Source organism: Ovis aries, chromosome 8 (genome assembly GCF_016772045.2).
Source record: "Ovis aries strain OAR_USU_Benz2616 breed Rambouillet chromosome 8, ARS-UI_Ramb_v3.0, whole genome shotgun sequence".
NCBI lineage: Eukaryota > Metazoa > Chordata > Mammalia > Artiodactyla > Bovidae > Ovis > Ovis aries.
This window is the reverse complement of record NC_056061.1, coordinates 49,872,703-49,893,599: the sequence shown is the minus strand read 5'-3', so window position 1 is coordinate 49,893,599 and position 20,897 is coordinate 49,872,703. Positions and strand designations below refer to the sequence as shown.

The following is a 20,897-nucleotide window of genomic DNA, read 5'->3' as shown; positions in this document are numbered from 1 at the left end:
GATAGAAACAACACAATTCCAAATCTGGGGACTGCCCCAATGGAGGAGTTAATAAAGGGGTACAGGAGTTCAGGGCCTTCCCAGGTGGTGCTAGTGGTAAAGAACCTGCCTGCCAATGCAGGACCCAGAAGAGATGTGGGTTCAGTCCCTGGGTGGGGAAGATCTCCTGGAGGAAGGCATAGCAACCCACTCCAGTATTCTTGCCTGGAGAACCCTGTGTACAGAGGAGCCTGGTGAGCTACAGTCCATAAGGTCGCAGAGTCAGACACGACAGAAGTGATAGCATGCACATAGGCGTTCAGAGAAATACAATGGCTAGTTTTGATCTGGGCTGAAAGACCAGTTCAATCTCAGTTGGCAGATTTGGTGAAAGAAGGTAGGGTATTCCAAGCAGGGAGAAATTGAGGAGGAAAGGCACAGTCAGGAAAAGTCACCTGATGTGGTACATAAAGTGAAGGTTGTGAGAAATAAGGCTAGAGAGTGAGGTCAAGGTTAACCAGAGACCCTCTCCCACACCATCCTGGAGAATTCAGAATTTATTTACTAGGCAATGGCATTATTATGAACACCTTCAAAATGGATCAGAGAAAGATGTCCACAATAAAATGCAAAAATAAAGAGCTAAATTAACCAAATGATACTCCAAGTTCACAATGCAGGAAGCTCTTTTGTTGTCAAGAGACACTTTCCTATTTAGGAAAAAAAATAGAGTGAAAGCTATCAATAATCACTTTTGTAACTTGGAACACTATTTTCCAATAGGGATTTGAGAGAAACTATTATTAACAAAACAACATATTTGCAAACAATAAAGTCCTATTTATTTAATTTTTATTTCTTAAGTAACAACAATAATTTACATGACGGGAAGAATAATATAACATTAAGGACATGGAATAGTGTTTTATCCTACAAAAAGTAATAATAAATAACATTTTTCAGACAAAGTGAGAAAGAAGGAGAGGCAGGATGGAGTGGGGGAAGAGAGACAGAAGAAGGAAACAGGGAAGACAGGAGGAGAAAGAAAGATGAGGAAGAAAGGAAGGTGGATTGATGGAGATAACGAGAGTCCTTAGGAGAGAGACATGGGGTGGGTAGTTGAGTAATGGTTAGGTACACAGATAGCAAGAAGCTTAAAAAAATCCCTGATCTTTTCACTTCCCTCTGCCGACAACTTCCTCTCTTTTTCACTGGCACTCTTTCCAAAGTTCTGCTTGTGTTTGCTATGTGCTAAGTCGCTTCAGTCATGTCTGACTCTGTGCAACCCCATGGACTGTAGCCCACCAGGTTTCTCTCTCCATGGGATTCTCCAGGCAGGAATACTGGAGTGGGTTGCCATTTCCTTCTCCAAAAGTTCTGCTTGCTCCTCTCCAAATCAAGAAATAAAGAAAACCTAAGGCTTATATTTCGGAGAAGGCAATGGCACCCCACTCCAGCACTCTTGCCTGGAAAATCCCATGGGCGGAGGAGCCTGGTAGGTTGCAGTCCATGGGGTCGCTAAGAGTTGGACACGGCTGAGTGACTTCACTTTGACTTTTCACTTTCATGCATTGGAGAAGGAAATGGCAACCCACTCCAGTGTTCTTGCCTGAAGAATCCCAGGGACGGTGGAGGCTGGTGGGCTGCCGTCTATGGGGTCGCACAGAGTCAAACACGACTGAAGCGATTTAGCACAAACAAGGGTTATATTTAGGTCATAGTTCACATGATGACAAGCCTCCTGATGGCCAATAAAAGGATAACAATTTTAGGAATTGCCTACTTTTGCAAAAGACATCATAGATGTATAGTTTTACTGTGCCTTCCTGTCTCTCATCTCCTTTGAGCTTTCAGTTATGTAAAACAAGCATTCTCCTCCTTTTACAGATCAGAAAAGGTAAAATGGTCCTAGGATCTTCCTGAGTCAGTGATATCCATCTCCCCACAAGCCATCTGTAGCCGTTATGATGTCACCTTGGTAGAAACTTGAGCACATGAGTGGATTAGATATCTGGAGAATGAGTGGAAACTATCTAGGGTCTTGATAAAACACAACATTTTAAAGCCAATAATTGTATAACCTGGTTTTTCTGAGTTTATGATAATGAAAATGGTACTGAAGCAGAAGAGCTGAGTTTTAATAGTAATAAGGATATTATTAACTAATAAAGATAGCTCTGTTTATTAAGCCCTGATGCACAGACACTGTGCTAACCCTCATATATATGCACTATTTCTTTCCACCTCCGCCCCAGCTGTATGAGGTCAATGCTATTTTTTAATAAGTGATGCAACTAAGGTTTAGAGAATTTAAATGATTTGGCCAAACGTTTTATTCAAGCTTTAGGTCATTTTGTTTATAACCTCTTTGGGCCTCTTCTTTGTCTGTAAAATAAAGCCACTAAGGTAATTTGAAAAAGAATGAAGATGTAGTTTACGCATCAAAGGAAAAGTGTCTTTCACACTGTCAGGAGTTGCTAAACTTTTTCTGTTAAGCATCGAATATGGACTATTTCAGCTTTACAGGCCCTATCATCTCTGTTGCAGCTATTCAACTCTGCCCTTGTGGAGCAAAAGCGGCCTTAAACTTGGGATGAACGTGGCTGTGTCCCAATCAAACTTTATTAGGGACATCAACATTTGAATATCACATGTCAGAAAATATCGTTCTTTGTTTTTATTTCCCCCAACTGTTTGAGAAAGTATAAAAATCCTCCTTAGCCATACATAAACAGGCAGGGGGGTGGATTTGCTGTCATCCTGTCATTTGCAGACCTTCCTTTGGGTGAAGTAAGGCTGTCATTTGCAGACTTTACTTTATGTGAAGGTATCACAAATGTCTGTCCACAGAAGCTTTTCTTAGAAGACTGGTGACATTATTTCTAAGTAATCAGGAAGGAAGTTTTTTTCAAGTAAAAGAAACGGTTCAATCTATTCTCATCAGTAACTGCTGGCTCTGCAGTGTCTTCTACTTGTGGTGTGCCCTATATTAGAAGGAATTGCTGGACCTCTTGAGTGTCTATCTTTATATTATCCTGACCTAGACGGGGTGCATTGGAGAGGCAAAAAGCAAATTAATCCCAGATTCAAGCTCCAGAGGAAGAAACTGCAAAGTAAAGCATTGTTGCTGGATTCAGAAATAGTTGGTTTTAAAAGATAAATTGCATCACGTCGGCATTCAGTAAAATTAGCGAATAGCTTTTTGAGCATCAACAATTACAGGTCTGGTTCTTCTCAAAGCAGTCAGGCTCCTGGCAGCTTAGGAGGCAGTATACCAGGTGTGATCAGAGACGCACTGTCCTTGATCTGTCTCCACATGCAGTCTTCTTGGTGGTCTCTCATTCATTAGCACCTTAAATTAGTGTATCTGGAAACAAACCGTGTATCCCCGGCCCCTAGACTGTGTTCACAGGCGCATGCGCAGATGTACCCTGGAGGGTCCGGCTGTGTGCCTGACGGGCTCTATGTGTTTCACTGGTTTCTCCAATCTTTCAGCCGTCCTAGTGTGAGCATTCCTTTCATCTCTTACCAAAGGAGTTGGTGTGTGACCACCTACTACGTGTAAATATCTTATACAGACGTTGGACTTGTCCTGCTGAGGCTTGAGAATAGGTCTCCTTTCTGGGGGAGTGGCTGAAGGCTAGGCATCTCCCAAGAGGGCACTCATCTCCCGTGTCCATCGTCTGTGGGAAAGGCAGACCCTCGTCCAGGAAACAGGAACTGTGAATTCTGTCTCAACCCACGGGAGAGCCCCACCTTGCCCTGGACCCAGCGCTCTAATAGCCTGAGTTTGGAGAGGACAGGTGCCAGGTTAGTATTCTTCAGTGGTAGACATAAGGATGGAGCCTCAGCAGGAAGGAACCTCAAGAGTTTCCACTTTGTTCAAGCCTTAGAGAGAGGGCCACACCTTGTAACCAGGTTGTGGTACTTTTTGCTATGCTTTCTTTACTTTGTGTTACTACCCTTTGCGTTAGTGTTAATCACTCAGTCGTGCCCAAATCTTTGTGACCCCATGGACTGTACCCTGCCAGGTTCCTCTGTCCATGGAATTCTCCAGGCAAGAATACTGGAATGGGTTGCCATTTCTTTCTCCAGGGAATCTTCCCAACCCAAAGATCAAACCCGGGTCTCAGTTAATACCCTTGACTGTGGTAAATTCTGATTTAAATGTCCCAGCCTTGCTTCAGGATTGCCACTGTTTAAAAGCAAGCATGTAAAAACTGAGGTGTTAAAAGGGAAGCAGTGCCCCCCTGAGGCCAGTTTAGTGCTGCCAGCAATAACCAGAGGAATCCCTAAAGACCTGTGCAAACCTACTGAGAGACTGGGATTAAGAGTTGGTGTTCAATGGGGAAAGCCATCTTTATCACTGTGTGTTCTCCACAATGTCTAAATCCATTGCAAATAAACATCCTTTTACAGTAAGTGTGTAATGCTGATAGATAGCATACAGGTTAGGCTTAGGCTGGAGTCTGTGTGACCTCAAGCAACTTATTTCATCTCTCTGTGCTTCAGTTTCCTTATTGATACAATATGTGTAATACGACCTCTCTGAAATGATTTATTAATAGGATTAAATAGGTTACTATATAAAATTACTCAGCACAGCGCCAGGCTTACAGTACGTCCTCAGTTCCAGTACTCTGTTATTACTGTAGTCTCTCCCCAGACTTGTTTTATATCATGCTGATTAACAGGACCAAACCATCTTCTTCCATGGGTCTTCTGACTTCTTGGAAACCTAACAAACTCCAGTAAAACTATAAACATCAGCTCCTAAGATTCCAGCACCAGCCTACGCACTGTAAGAACTCAAAAAAATATTTATAACACAGTTCTTGTCCTCTGGGGCCTTACAAACAAGTTGGAAAGGTAGATACATGGGTTTAATTGTGGCTCCATTGCTTAATAACCTTGATGATGTTGGACAAGATTTTTTTTAAATCTCTCTAGAACTCAGTTTCCCCTTTTGAAAAATGTGGATTATAATAGTGACTATGTCATAGGGTTAATGTGAGAAGCAAATAAGTTCATAAAGGTAAAATGCTTACAACAGTGCTGGCATATGGTAAATGTTAGTTTCCTGGCATATAGCACCCTGAAGCAGTGCATGTATGATGAAGTACCAATAAGAGGGGTGTCTTGGGGGTAGAGCAGGGGTTCATGCAGCTTCATGAAGCCTCATGGAAGAGATAAGACTCATGCTGAGGTTGTAGGTTGGATAGCACTGGGTAGGCAAGACAAGTTCATAGCATTCCCCAAAACACTGAGAAGGAAATTGGCAGGGACATTTGTTATTTGTATTTGTTAAAATACAGACTGCTTGCTTCATTATTTCCTACATGCCAGAAACTCGAGAATTTCAATGTGTTAGTAAATGGATATAGATGCTTAACAAATATTTTCTGACTTGCAAAAGAGAGGGAAGGTACTGTGTGTTACTTATCCCTAAAAGTTATGTTGGTTTCTTAAATTCTATAAAATATTTGGTCTGAATTACTGGAGCTAAACTTACGCAGTTTATGGAGTTCAGAAAAAAAATGGAAGAAATTGTAGCCATAGGATCCTATTTCAACAGCAGGTGGCTCCCTCACATACAGGTAACAAAAGTGGCCCTGTGGTCTACACAGGGATCATTTAAGTCATCTGAGCAGTTGTATGTCATTGAGGCTGGATTTGGAAATAGTTTTTTGCACTGATTTTTTTTTTTTGAATTGATTTTTGTCTGAGAGATGACATTCATACTGCAAGAAGGAATGTCTTCTTTCTTGGGAGCTATGCTTACCTCTGAGGATCACAATCTGATTACTGTTCTTTCTGTGAATGAAAATCATACTTGGCAGTGCATGTTCCCTTATTTCTATCATTGAAGGACTTTAGTAGTACTTCACTTATACCTGCTGGGAGCATCACAAATTTGGACTTCCCACCTTTCAACATTACAGTACAATTTTTGTAACAGCACCGATGGCGCACCAATCACCTTTCATTTAATCACTTCTTGATATTTCAGTTCCACAGACCTCAACTTCATTTCATTTGGCATGAGAAGGAACAGTTTTCTGCCAATTGGGCCTCCTGACACCCACCGGTGTAATCATAGTTCCACCCTGATCAGCTCAGCCCTTGTCTGGTATCGTTTCTCCACCTCAGCTTAAGCTTTGCTACAGATCTCTGTTTTAGGATGCTGCTGGAGAAAGTCCACAAATAGAGCAAATATAGGCCACTGTAGATTTAAAATAACATAATTACAGAGCTGAGAGGTTACTTAGGGCTCCTGTGGTTCATACACCTCCTTTTATGGTTTTCTAAAATGAGGAAGTCAGGGAAGTTACTTTGTCTATACACACACAAATATGTCCATATATAAATGTACATATACATATATATATGATCACTCTGCTGTTCACTCCAAACTAGCATGACATTGTAAATTAACTATACATCAATAAAAATTTTTAAACACGAAAAGACTGTACCACAGTGGCAAAAGTGGGATTGGTTTCCTCATATATTCTTTTTCAGATTCTTTTCCACCATAGGTTATTCCAAGTCCAAGAATAAAGGGGAAGAGGACAAAGGAAGTTGTGGGAGGGGAATCAGAGAGGGACTTACAGATCTTGGCGATGTCCTTCAGCAGCAATGAGGGACATCTCTGTCAGAGAGTTCTGAAGGGCAGTGTTATGACCTGAATGTTTTGTCCTCCCCAAATTATTATGTTGAAGCCCATCATGAAGCAGTGCATGTATGATGAAGTACCAGTAAGAGGGGTGTGGGGATAGAGCAGGGGTTCATGCAGCTTAATGAAGCCTCATGGAAGAGATAGGACTTGAGCTGAGATTGCAGGTTGGATAGCAATATAATGGTATTGGGAAGTTCTACCTTTGGGAGGTGTTAGGTTTAGTTAAACTCATGAGGGTGGAGCTCCTGTGATGGAATTAGTGTGCTTATAAGAGACACCAAAGGACTTGCTGCCCCCCTCCACCCTCGGTGTGTGGATATGTCTTTCATACCCATGAGAAATGGGTTGGAGAAATGTCTGTTTAGGTCTTCTGTCCATTTTCTGATTGGGTTGTGTTGGGAATTTTTTTTTTTGTCCCAACAAACTATTTTTATACTAGGCACTTAATAAATATTAAAACACTAGCCAAATTTTCATGCTTTTAATATTACAGGTGTGTATCTAATAATTGTTGAAACCAGAATTGCTTCCTTGTACAATTAGTCTCACCTTGCTATACCTGTCAAAATACTTCAATTACCTGCTCAAGGATTAATTTTAAATGAAATGCATCTCTAGCATAAGACTGTGATTTAAGAGAGGATATACAGTATTTTGATGACCTGACTGACAACATATTTCTTCTTCCAGATTTTTACCTGTCAGTGAAGGATTTAAATTGGAATGTTAGCCATTTATGAAGACTCTTGACCTTTTGAATATTTATTTGTAATATGTATTCATTCACAAAAAATTGAGTGTGTATTATATGTCAGGCTTTGGTCTAGGAGCTAGGAATACAAAGATAAGTATGATCGGGCCCATTCCCCCACCGAGCAAGCTCACACCATAGTAAAGGGAATCAGACATGAACACCAGTAGGTGACAAGGAGGTTAGGAGGGCCAGGGTAGCGGTCAGCATAGAGTGCAGTGGAGGCCCAAAGGGGGAATCAGCCAACCATATGAGGGTGGGAGATTTGGTTGGGAATGACTCCACCAAATAGGGTGACATTTGAGCTTTGTCTTGAAGAGCTCAGTTGGGTAGGGCAAGTAATCTGATTAAAGGAAGTTGCTTTAGCCAAAGCACAGAATGCTCAAGGGTGTGAATCATTTGGAAGTTTGAGTTCAGGTACAGCAGGCACGGGCTTCCCTTATGGCTCAGTGGTAAAGAACATGCCTGCCAAGGGAGGAGTTGAGGGTTCAATCCCTGGGTTGGGAAGATCCCCTGGAGAGAAAATGACAACTTGTTCTAGTTTTCTTGCCTGGGAAATCCCATGGACAGAAAAGCTTGGCAGGCTATAGTCCATGGGGTCGCAAAAGAGTCAGATATGACTTAGTGACTAAACAACAACAGCAGGCATAAGTGCCCAGTAGAACTTTCTGCAATGATGGAAAAATTCTATTATCTTCACTGTCAAATATGGTAGCCACTAACTGAATGTGGTTCATGCAACTGAGGAATTAAGTTTTAAATTTCATGTAATTTTGACTAATTGAAATAGATTCTTGTGGTTGATGGCTACCATATAGACAGTGCAGGTAGAGAGACAAGAGGTCAGATCAGGGAAGAATTTATATCTCATTCTAGTAGGACTGACTGTTTTCTTGTAGGTAGTGGGAAGTCTTCAAAGAGTTGCACATAGGAAATTATTTGATCAGCTTTGCATTTAGGAGGGGCTGCAGACAAGAAGCAGATGAAACATTTAAAAGCGCTCAGAACACAGTAACTAGGGAAGTAATTAGGGAAGGGAATGGACTTTAGACACGCTCAGAAGGAAGAAGAGCCTGGCTTGGTGACAAGTCTGCATGTGAGGGGTGATGGAGAGAGAGGAGAATTATCTGAAGCAGGTTTGGGCTGCTTCAGTCTTTCTTCAGTCATTGTGTCTGCTACTAATTACTGACAATTCATCCCAATAAAGAATGTCGAGTGGGATGGGTTTTGAGAGAAGATTCATATTAGAGATAATGAGTTGGATCATGTTAGAGATAATGAGCTTGGAATGCGTCAGGCATTCGGCTGAATTGTTACTGTCTTCCTTCTTGTAGTGAGCCAGGAGGGACTGGCAGTCCAGAGCTCACCATTGGAGGAACAACTATATTAAAATAAACTGATGGAATCTTTGACCATTATCTAGCCACAACAAAATAGTTCCTGAAAGTGGAGTGCAGCTCTATTATAATTTCAGCAAACTGGTCAAAAAAATTCCTCCTCAAAAAATGAAGACTCACGGACTACAGAGTAAGGTGAATTATTTGATAACTGACAAAAAAATCATTTCATCTTTAAAGATTAAAGTATAGTTGACTTATAGTTGTGTTAGTTTCAGGTATACAGGAAAGGGAGTTGTACAGATTGTTCCTTTTCAGGTTCTTTTCCATTGTAGGTTATTACAAGATATTGGATATAGTTGCCTGTGCTATACAGTAGGTCCCTGTTGCTTCCCTATTTAATATATAGTAGCATGTATCTATTAATCCCAAACTCCTAATTTATTCCTTTCCCCTTTGGTAACCATAAGTTTATTTTCTATGTCTGTGATCCTGAAAAAAAATTTTTTTTAAATAAGAGTTAAGACTTTACCAAATTAAAGTTTGTCCTTGGGAGCCAATAAGCCATATTGTCCTTCACAGAGGAAGAGAAGCACAAAGATGAAATCAGTCTGGATCCCAATCACCAGGCACCATCCCCACCTCCAGCACCTGCTATTCCAAGAAACCTGTAAGCCTAGAGGTCCCACCCTTCTAAAGCCCAGGCACCACTGGAAACCGTAGACTCTAGTTTGAGGCATGGTCAAAAGGAGCAAACCTGAGAGCAACCTTTCTTCCTGGGGACACAGAAAAGGGTGCTTAGAGGTGGGTAGGAGATTCTAAAGCACGAGAGTCAAAAGTGGAGTCAGAGGAAGATCTTCTGAAAACCTGTCATTTAAATGCCTCCTTTTTTCCCTCCACAATTATAATTCCCTCCAAAATCACCCTAACTTTTCAGTAAAGATAGTAAAGAATCTAAAATTTCTCTCTCACTCTCTCTCTTTTTTTTTTTCACTCTCCCACTGCTAAACTCACCTCCCTAACCCAGACTGTCTTGCACGACTCTTATGTCCCAGGCTGTTCTTAGGTGCTGGGGATTCTGCAGAACATGTTCCCTGCCTTCAAGGAGTTTGTGGTCTAGTTGGGGGACAGAAAAGAAAACAGACTCCCTGAGAGTACTGAGAACCCTGTTGGGTGTATGTACTGGGGGACAGGCATGGGGAGTGACTGCTTAGTGACTGTGGACATTCCTCTTGGGGTAGGTGGAAATATTTTGGAATCAGATGAAGGTGAAGGTTTAGGACCCTAACCCCAATTGACAGGTCAAAGAAAGTTTCATAGGAGACCTGGCTTCTGACAACTTGGAGGAATTAACCAGATGAAGAGGGAAGAAGGACATTCAGATAGAGGAAGTGACCTCTGCAGAGATCTGGAGGCCAGTGAGTAATGCAGCACAGCCAGTGAGTAGAAAGAGTGTGGTCTGGAGCCGGGGGAAGTAGTTGTGAGAGCTGATGTTGGGTGGGTGAGCTGAGAGCAGGTCGTGGGTGTCTTATATGCCACGCCAAGAAGTTTGCACTTTGCCCCAAAGCCACTGAGAAGCCTTCATATGCTTTTAGGCAGGGAAATGACTTGATCAGATTTTCATTGTTTAAGTATCATTTTGGGATAGGCAAGAATTTGGAGGGGTCTCTGGCTGGAGAGGGGAGCTCATTTAGTTGGCTGCTGTTGTAGTCCAGGCCAAAAAAAACAAAGAAAAAGTAGTTGCTTTAATTAGTTCAGAAGTGGGAATGGAGAGACTTGAATTGATTCAAGAGACAATAACGAAGACTGGGTTGTTAATTTAAGGATTGAGGAGATGAGTGAGGGAGTGAATGGGTGAAAGACAGGAAGAAACTCACCTTTTAAAAAGCTATCTAGTAACATTATCTGCATATACAAAGTAGGTAAATAGATCTCAGAATTCATCATGGGGGGACTCCCAAGGAATTTCTGATATGCTATTTCTCACTCTCTAGTGTTGAGAATCACTGTCACAGAGGCTATAATGTAAAGGGTTTTATGCTTTAGATCCCGTTTTATTCATTAGGACTATGTATATAAAATTTACCTCGTTTGAGGGGAAAATACACTTAAGAAAGAACCACTAGCCTCCACTCTTTTTTAGAGGTTTGGTTTTGATTGTAACAGAATTTGCTGACTTAATTTTTCTCATTTTGTGTTCTTGTAATTTCATTTCTCTTGTAACACTTGAAAGAACAGGACCCCATGCTTGGGGAGCTGCAGTGTTTCAAGTCACCCCCTAGCCCCACCCCCACCTAGGTTGTGAAAATCTGACCCTAAGCTTTGCTGTTTCCCCGAGGGCTGAGGCATGTGATGGAGAAAAAGATGGGAAACCAATAAGTAATGCTTTTGCTCATCCTTCATCTCACCTTTAAAGGTAATTGATAACCACAAAGAAAGGCCAATTTTTAGGGGTAAGTCTAATGAACTTGGGCTTCCCAGGTGGTGCTAGTGGTAAAGAACCTTCCTGCCATTGCAGGAGATGTAAGAGACATGGGTTTGATCCCTGGGTTGGGAGGATCACCTGGAGAAGGGTATAGCAATCCACTCCAGTATTCTTGCCTGGAGAATCCCATTGACAGAGGAGCCTAACAGGCTACAGTCCATAGGGTCATACAGAGTCAGACACAGCTGAAGCAACTTAGCATGCATGCACACTAATGAACTTAAGAAGCTTGCTGTTTTTGTGTCAGGAAACTCAAATTTTGCTTTTTTTCTGGCTCTTCATATCTGTGCCCATGTAACTAACTCTAAAGAGGAATCTCTCTAAGGAAGATGATTAAGAAATGATCTTGTGAATCTTGACTGAAAGGATGTGGGAAAGCAGACTAAAAATAGTTAATGCTTTTTCTAAGGGAACCTTCAGTAAGAATGACTTGCATTGTCTTCCTTGGGCAATGGTTTCTTTTTCATCATTACTCTGAAAATTCAGCTACCCACTCCATCATCAAGCATTTCTGTGGAGAAGGAAGGTTAAACTGGAAAAGTAAATTGTCAGCTAATTCTTAGACTATGGCTTCCTCCATTTCAAAACTGGTAAACCATACATATTACATAGACTAACATGATGGTTTGTGTTTAAAAAAAAAAAAAGCCAACTGTTGCATAGTGCATGGATAATAATAGAGAACATGAGTGAGATAGGTGAAAAGCACGAGATCTGAATTTTTATTTTAACTTTGAGGATTTCTGGAAACCAGGATGCAGCTCTATTTTAATGATCTATATAGCCCAAAAGCATAACCCAAAGTGGAGAATTCTCCATTATTGTGCCTTTTCTTTTTTTATTATGAGATATATACAGAAAAGGTTAATGTAACATATGCACCATTGAATAGTTATAAAGTGAACATCCATATAAATACTATTCAGATGCATTAGAGATTCTTAATCATGAGTCTACTGATACTTGCAGAGAATTTGCCCATATCTCCTTTTTTCTTTTTTTTTTAACACTGCATAAGTTTCCACGCTGCTAAGTTAATACGGTTGTTTAAGAAATCTAGTTTTTTACATCCTTTAGCTCACTGAGGTGTAGTGAACCTGTCTTCTCTCTGGGCTTTGGGTCTCTCTATATCTCGTCTTTTTTTTTTTTTTTTTTTTAAGTTATCCTCGCCCATCCCTTCCAGTAAAGGCTCTTTTGGACCCAGCCACGCCTCCCCACCTTGGCTCTACCCACGCCCAGGTCCCGCCCCTTTCGGGCCCTAGAGTTTGGTCTCCATGGTTACGCCGAGAGTTCTGGGCTGCCGTGAAAGCCCCAGGGAAGAATTGGGTAGACCCGGCTCAGGCTCTTCACTACAGCCAAGGTCAGCCCAGCCTGGGCTCCACGCCCTTGATCCGGAGTGTACCTCGCGAGGAGGCGAGCATGGGTCAGCGGACGGAGCCTGGGCCGCGGGAGCATGTCGTCTAAACTGGTTCAGGCGAAACTGACAGTAAGGACTCTTCAGGCCCCGCCGCTGAGCGTAAAGAGCTGTCGCTTCCGGTCGGAGGCTCACAGGTCCCCAGGTCAGATCGCTAACGCGTGCTGCTCACCGCTGTTCGGCACTGCTCGCTGCCCCGCCGGCCAGAACTCGGGAGGTTTAGGCTGAAGCGGTGGGTGTGGGGAGGGTCGGGGGGCGGGGACTGAGGAGAACCCGGAGAGACCTGTACCGGGTGCCCGACGGCGCACGCGCACACGCGCGGCTTATATTCATTGAGCAGGCGTTTGTTAGTTACCAGCTGCTGGTTTGATGCTCTTACTTTCTGCCAACGCTATGTTAACCACTAAGTATATAGACTGGGAAAGGAGTACGTCAAGGCTGTATATTGTCACCCTGCTTATTTAACGTATATGCGGAGTACATCTTGCGAAATGCCCGTCTGGATAAAGCACAAGCTGGAATCAGGATTGCTGGGAGAAATATCAATAACCACAGATACACAAATGACACCACCCTAATGGCGGAAAGTGAAGAGGAACTAAAGAGCCTCTTGATGAAAGTGAGAGAGGAGAGTGAAAAAGTTAGTTTAAAACTCAACATTCAGAAAACTAAGATCTTGGCATCTGGTCCCCTCACTTCATGGCAGATAGATGGGGAAACAATGGAAACAGTGACAGGCTTTATATTCTTGGGCTCCAAAATCACTGCAGATGGTGACTGTAGCCATGAAATTAAAAGATGCTTGCTCCTTGGGAGAAAAGCAATGACCAATCTAGACAGCATATTGAAAAGCAGAGACATTACTTTGCCAGCAAAGGTCTGTCTAGTCAAAGCTATGGTTTTTCCAGTAGTCATGTATGGATGTGAGAGTTGGACTATAAAGAAAGCTAAGCGCCGATGAATTGATGCTTTTGAAATGTGGTGTTGGCGAAGGTTCTTGAGAGTTCCTTGGACTGAAAGGAAATCAAACCAGTCAATCCTAAGGGAAATCAACCCTGAATATCCATTGGAAGGACTGATGTTGAAGCTGAAACTCCAATACTTTGGCCACCTGATGAAAAGACCCTGATGCTGGGAAAGATTAAACGCGGGAGGAAAAGGGGAGGACAGAGGATGAGATGGTTGGATGGCATCACCGACTCAATGGGCATGAGTTTGAGTAAACTCCAGGAGTTAGTGATGGACAGGGAGGCCTGGCGTGCTGCAGTCCATGGGGCCGCAAAGAATCGGACACAACTGAGTGACTGAACTGAACTGAATTGATATAGAACTCAGTCCTCAGGACAGCTCCAGAGACAGAGTAGTAGTCGGGTTTATACTTTTCAGATGAGAAAATCACTTCAAAGAGAAGTTAGAGAAATGGCCAAGGTTTCAGCTAGAAAACGGGGCACGATGGAAACCAGGCTCTCTGGTTCTCCTGGACTAGATGCCAGGTGTTGTTAACCTTACCTGAACCCTAATATGCTGAAAGTGATCTTTACCTACCTGGGATTGCCTTTGTTATTCTCTGCATGCTAATTTCCCCTGTGCTTAGATCGGAAAACCTGATCACTATTAAAACCTACCACCTTTTCACCAGGAGTTCTTTTTTTTCCCCCATGATCCATGACTCGTTATATGTTTTGCTTTTTTTTTTGCTTTTATGCTTTTAATCAAGAGTATAAACCTTCACTTGGATGTGCAAGAAATAGAATTTTGATGATTCGAGCAAGAATTGTGTTCCAAGAGTCTCTGATAATTATGAAAGGTCATTTAGTGAATGTGATGAAATAAGCATGTTCTGTTTCAAGCTGACTTTGCCACCTACATAGTGGAATTTCTCACTAATTCTACTCCTACACCCATCCTCCATCTCTAATACTGTTTAACATTTTTTTAAATTAAAAAATATCATGTTATAGGGGTACTTTTGATGACCACCATCATTTAAATAAAGAGGAAATGTTTCAGTCATTAAGTCCCAATTACTCTCACTGTTATCATTAGTCCTTCATTTTTATAAATATGAAACCAACTAATGAAAAACAAGAGGGGCCTTATATACTAGTAAATATTATTAAGTTAATAAATAATATGACTCTTTACAAATATATTAGTGGTGAAATCTCAAAAGGAAAAACTAATATATAAATACAATTTAAAAAATCTTTTTATTTAGAATGCCTCCCACTCAGGCTGAAAGTGTTATAAAGAATATCATTAGAGAAATAGGACAAGAATGTGCAGCCCATGGAGAGATTGTTCCTGAAACTCTGGTTGCTTTTATGGTAAGAATAAATATTTTTGTGAATTACTGCTTTATTAAAAATTTTTTTTCAGCAGTGCCTATCTTGCTCTTAGAATTCTGTGATGTTCTCTTAACTTGTTGCATTGAAAACCTATGGCGATTGGTAGACAAATTGTGTCTGTGTGTGCTCAGTCGTGTCCAGCTCTTTGCAACTGCATGGACTGTAGCCTGCGAAGCTCCTCTGTCCATGGGATTTTTCCAGGCAAAAATACTGTTTGTTTGTTTTTTAAGTCTATAAAGCATGTTAGTTCTAGATTTAAGAGACTGATCTAGAAGATCTCAAAGAATCTTAGAAACATCAATAATGTTTTTCCTGTGTTGTAAGTTTTTTTCTTTTTAACATGTGTTGTTCACTGCTGTAAAAATTACTCATTTCCTTGATATCTCTCTGTTCTTGCTTTTGGTATAATAATACACAATAAAAATATGGTAAAAATATTCAAATTCGTTTCCCAAGGTAAAATTGCTCCCTTTCTCCAGTTTCTGATGAAGATGCTGAGGAACTGGGTGGTAAGAAACTCAGCTGAATGATCCACCCCTGGGTAATCAAGACAGAGTTATTTAAAAAATGGAAAAATATTAAACTAATGTTGTAGTAATATGAAATAAATGTAATGGACTTTTTCCTACTCTCAGGTGAAAGCTGTTGTTCTGGACCCGAGTAATGGCTTTAACACGGATAGGACACTCACAAAAAGTGATGTGCAGAAACTGGTGAAGGTGATTATCTAACATTTCTCAAATTTTGAATGATTTACTCACAATTCTAAATATTTGATTTGTCTTGCTCAATAGTGCCTTCAGCTCCATGAAACAAAACCCCACCAAACAGTGATGCAAACAAATGAGAGATTAAATTTTTTCTCGTAGAATGAAGTCTAGAGGTTCATAGGTTGTTTTTCCTGGCTTCCTAGGTCACTATCATGCATGTATTTTCACCCCAGGGTCACAAGAAAGCTCTTCTACCTTTGGGCAGGTATAAGGTGAGAGGACAAAGGTCAACATGTGTGTGCAATTGGATCTGTCACTTTGTTTTTTGGAAATAATGGGCTTTCCCAGAATCCCTCCCATCTCTTTCCATTTGTGGCCTGCCTGCATGCTCAGTCGTGTCTGACTCTTTGCCAGCCCATGCACTGTGGCCTACCAGGCTCCTCTGTCTGTGGAATTTTCCAGGCAAGAATACTGGAGTGGGCTGTCATTTCCTTCTCTAGGGGACCTTCCCAACCCAGGGACTGAACCGTATCTCCTGTGTCTCCTGCATTGGCAGGTGGATTCTTTATCACTGTGCCTCCTGGGAAGCCCTTGCATTTATTGAATGGAATAATATTTCAAGTGAGCCTAGGATATTGATTGTTTTCCTCTTTCCTTTTTTAGCTGAAAGAAAATCTCTGCCTTAATCCAGATTGAGGCTTTGTTAGTAAGGAAGGAGGGGCATGGATGCTGGCAGTTAGCAGTGTCTGCCACAGTATTTTAGAGACATCTTATTCATCTAATGAGACATTGAGAAAATTAACTGACTTATATACAGTTAAGTTATATACAAATTCATATTCATATAATTTTTGATTCAACATAATTTGTGTTTTCTAAAAGGAAAATTGAACCCAAGAGCAAAATGATTCATAGGATAGTTTGGAAATTTGAGATTGGCATCTATACACTGCTGTATTTAAAACAGATGAAAAGCTAACCATAAAGGATCTACTATAAAATAAAGAAAAAAAGAAATCAAGTAAATGTGCCTGAAAAGCAGTTGTAAGAACTAAAGAAGGCAGGAATTTTAGATACTATTAATTTTTCCATATGTTTTAAGTTTGACTCACTGGATTTAGATGCTTAAACATTTATTTTCTAAATATTTGTGAATGGATTTCCTAAAATTTCAACATTATTTTTTCCCCTGGGCTTAATGATTTGAATTCCCTCCTTCACACACAAGACTTGAAACAAGCTTTCCTAAACTCGTATGTGGATATTTTCTGAGCTCAAACAAATGGCAGAGAAAATTTTCATCATCTCAATCTTCTCTCTCAGCCAGTAATTTGCATAGTGAAACACAGGTCTGTCCGCAGATGTTAGAGGGTCAAGAAGAGCTTTGGAAGCTTGAAACTAGGGAATATTTTGTTAGGATAACCATGCAGAAGAAATGCCGTGATTCTCTATGGCAGCTGAGAGCTGGGTCTTTTTGTGCTGAAACTGAGAATGTGCTATAAAGCCTGTTCTTAGCAATAGGGGAAATGACTAATGGTCAGTCAGAAATTTTGTTGGAAAGCCGTGGAGAAGAACCAAGGAGGGGCAGAAAGTGTTTTTCTCCTTTTCATGGCTCAAGAAGCAATTTTCCCCCCACCAACTCAACTAAGTTGGCAGGAGTTTGATATATTTTTTGAATCTTATTTTTCTTATTGAAGTGTAGTTGATTTACAATATTGTGTTAATTTCCACTGCACAGCAAAGTGAATCGGTTATAAATTCTTTTTTATATTCTTTTCCATTATGGTTTATCCCAGGATATTGAATATAGTTCCCTATGCTCAGTGTACTTTTAATGTGACAGGGACATTAACTGTCAATTTATATCATAATTCAAGTGATAAAAAGTGTGTTTCATTTTTTCTCAATTAAGAACCATGTGGATGAGCTAAGTTTTGCATTTGTAAAGTCTGTGCTTGGACCAGCACCTCTCCACCTGGAACAGTCCAGGTGTCCCATCTTCACTCCTGCTTTCTCCTCTCCCTTCTCCCAGGAAAGCAGTGTTGGTGCCCTGGGAGGTGGGCTGAGGGAAGCTGTTGATGTGCCTGCCAGGTACAGACATAAAGTCTAACATGAGATAGGGAAGAGTGGGGTTGGGGGATGGAGAAGAGAGGAGAAAAGAAAAATTCAGGTTAACTGTCTATCATAAAAGCGCAAAACAGAGAAGGAGGATAAGCTATCTACGTGTGTGTCGGTGGGGGGAGGGGGCAGTGGAGGGCAGACAGGAGAAAATGGACCAGAGGAAGAAATTTTGAAACAGAAGGCAGGGTCAGAGATTGTCCGTGAGCAGAGGATGGTAGCCGCAGCAGCTTCTTATAAAATGGACATGACCTCCAGCATCAGCTAAAAAAAAAGGAGCATGAAGGTTCAAATAAATGGTAATGAGGAACTCAAGAAGAGCTCCAGACATGAGCATAAGCTTCATGCAATGTCCACCCACATTCAGAGACTAACCTTGTCGAGGTCCTTGCCTCCAACTAGAATATTAGCCACCTGGGTATGGTAATATTGGCTAACTCAGGGGCAATTGCTTATTACTTAATAAATGTTATTGGTTAAATGATCTATAAAGCATGAAGTTCTGAGAAAAAAATAAAAGGGCTTATTGGTAGATGAATATCAGAAGCTATTGCTTTGATGTTTCTCTTTGATTTTAAAAATAACATTGGAAAATACTTCTAATTGCTTCAGAAAATATAACTAGAAGCATTTATGGGATATTCTCTTTTAGCTTTGTGTGAATCGGCTATTGGACAGCAAAAATCCTTCCCTGGACACCATTAAGATGCAAGTCTATTTTGATATGAATTATACAAGTCGAGGTAATGTCTATCTACCTATATTGATACCCTTTAAAAGAAGATTCATATTGTATTTCAGGTTATAGGGCTTCATTTGGTTGATGAAGAACAATTTAACTTTTTTATCTGTCTTTTGAAATTTTTTCCAACTTTGAAGAATGTAATAATATTGGAGATGCTAAATGAGACCATTGGCCTTAATGAGTGTCAAAAGTTTCTGAGTCTATTGTGCTTTAACTGTTATATGACTAATACATAATATAGTAAAGCAGCCAGCCCACTGAAGTTAAAAATTTTAATTGGCTGATTTTTTGGTTCCTGGTTTATATTATTATCTCATAATGCTTTCCTAAATTAAATAACTTACCTAAAAATGAAGTTAATGATGGGAAATATAAGCTCAGAACATATTTTGTATGTAAATCATTTATTACATACATCCAAGATAACTTGGAAATAAGATAAAAAGGAAAATAAAGATTGCCTCTGCTGACTGTAATGATATAATTATTAACCATTTGGTTATTTTAATTGTCTTTTTTCCCTCTATGTATTAAACTTTTAGTTATGCTATATGTGTAAAATCATGTATCTTGCTTTTTTGATTAATAATAATGACACTTTAGGGCTTCCCTCGTAGCTCAGTTGATAAAGAATCTGCCTGCAATGCAGAAGATCTGGGTTGGGAAGATCCCCTGGAGAAGGAGCTGCCAACCCACTCCAGTATTCTTGCCTGGAGAATCCGCATGGACAGAGGAGCCTGGCAGGCTACAGTACATGGGGTCACAAGTTGGACACAACTTAGTGGCTAAACCATCACAATGACATTATAAAACAATAGTCATGAATTGATGTAATTTAGGTTTTTCTTAATTTCAAAGTTTGGTGGTAAAGTTATAGCTGTGAATTGTGTATGGTTGATATTTTAATTATTGCCCTTGTTAAAGGGTGTCTAATTGACTTAGTTGCAAAAATTATAGTGCTGGTGAAGTGCGGCTCCTGCCACAATTAAGCTTAAACCTCATTGTATCACAGGAAGAAGGGTGAGGGATACAGTTCTTGATGCTACATTGTATTACAGTAATGCCATTCAAAGGAAATTTATCTAGAACTAAAATGGAAACACACATAGTTGAAGAGGAAAATTTATACTATCTTGATGGGTATTCATATTTGCTTACATACAGTATACTATATGTGCTTACCAATAGCATATAGATAGTACATATAATTTATACTGTATATGTTTATAATGTGTATACATACATAATATACGTATATAATGTTTATAATGTATATTATAAAATGTCTTGTATACTTCCTGTTTAGAAGGTTTTAGCCCTATCTATTATGGTTTGGATTGTCTGTTTAAAAATCTTACGTGTTTTGACAAAGTATGCCATTTAAATCACTGTAGTACATCTTTGCCACCAGATTTTTGTCTTGAAGTTACTTGCTGGCCACTATTTATTTTTTTGTTTTGATGACTATATCCTAAGAAAATACTTGTTTTCATGCAGTAGAATTGCCATACCATGCCATTTCCCCCTCTGGTCCTATTTTCTTATTGGAGAAGAATTCTAAGTATCAATGTATGGAACATTGTCTATTGCCATTTTTAGAGGAATTTCTTGAAGAACATCACCGGGTCATAGAGTCTAGATTAAGTTCTGTTAGCAGAGAGATTACAGACAGTCGAGCATGTGTCCGAGAGGAGCTGGAAAGCCTCTACCGCAAGATCGTCAGCTACGTGTTACTGCGTTCTGGGCTGGGGTCCCCAACAGACATCAAGATTGTCAGAGAGGCAACAGGTAAAAAATGTACACCATTTCCAGTGCGTGTGTGAACATACATGAACATCGTATCTTATAAAATATGGTGAATTACATGTGTTGAACATTGAAGTTTTCTCCTTTGGTCTGAAAAAAAAAATAGCACAAATAAGAGGTTAAAATTTACCCACATCCCTCTTACACAATGTAGCATCACTAAAACTCAAGTAGCACTTCTGGAAAGTGAATATGTTCATCTTCTTAGAGCTGTATGTACCTAGGGACCTAGTATTCCTCACCAGAGAAGCACTGGCAGTATGATTAAGAGTACCAGGCTGGCTGAGGAGTGGGAAATGTTGGGAGAGTAAATTTCATACTGGTGAAAGGAGTTGAGTCTGTCATCTAGGATGGATGAAGGTAAACAACACTATTTTATCCTTAGGAAATACTTGCCCAGTTTCATATATAAGATAAGGAATAGGCCATATCTCTAATCTTCCCATGGCTTTCTTCCATAATGCTTTTAAAGCATCATTTTTTTTTTCTACTCAGAATCCTACTTAGAAAGCTTATTTTAAGGCC

The 20,897-nt window shown here is 40.3% G+C and overlaps 1 protein-coding gene across 7 annotated transcripts in view; it reads left to right on the top strand.

Moving 5' to 3' along the window:
- The first annotated feature begins 12,516 nt into the window (after positions 1–12,516).
- Positions 12,517–20,897, top strand: part of CFAP206 (cilia and flagella associated protein 206) — a 43,598-nt gene continuing 35,217 nt past the window's right edge. For 4 of the 7 annotated variants that reach the window (XM_042253425.2, XM_027972443.3, XM_027972444.3 and 1 more), the window contains exons 1-5: positions 12,517–12,790; positions 14,864–14,972; positions 15,629–15,712; positions 18,474–18,564; positions 20,166–20,354. In XM_042253425.2, coding sequence (XP_042109359.1) covers positions 14,865–14,972; positions 15,629–15,712; positions 18,474–18,564; positions 20,166–20,354 — 472 coding nt within the window. In that variant the 5' untranslated portion in view covers positions 12,517–12,790; position 14,864. Of the gene's footprint in view, positions 12,878–14,861; positions 14,973–15,449; positions 15,535–15,628; positions 15,713–18,473; positions 18,565–20,165; positions 20,355–20,897 lie in introns of those variants that run through there. The other 3 variants (XM_042253421.2, XM_042253422.2, XM_042253423.2) reach the window with 3 other exon arrangements.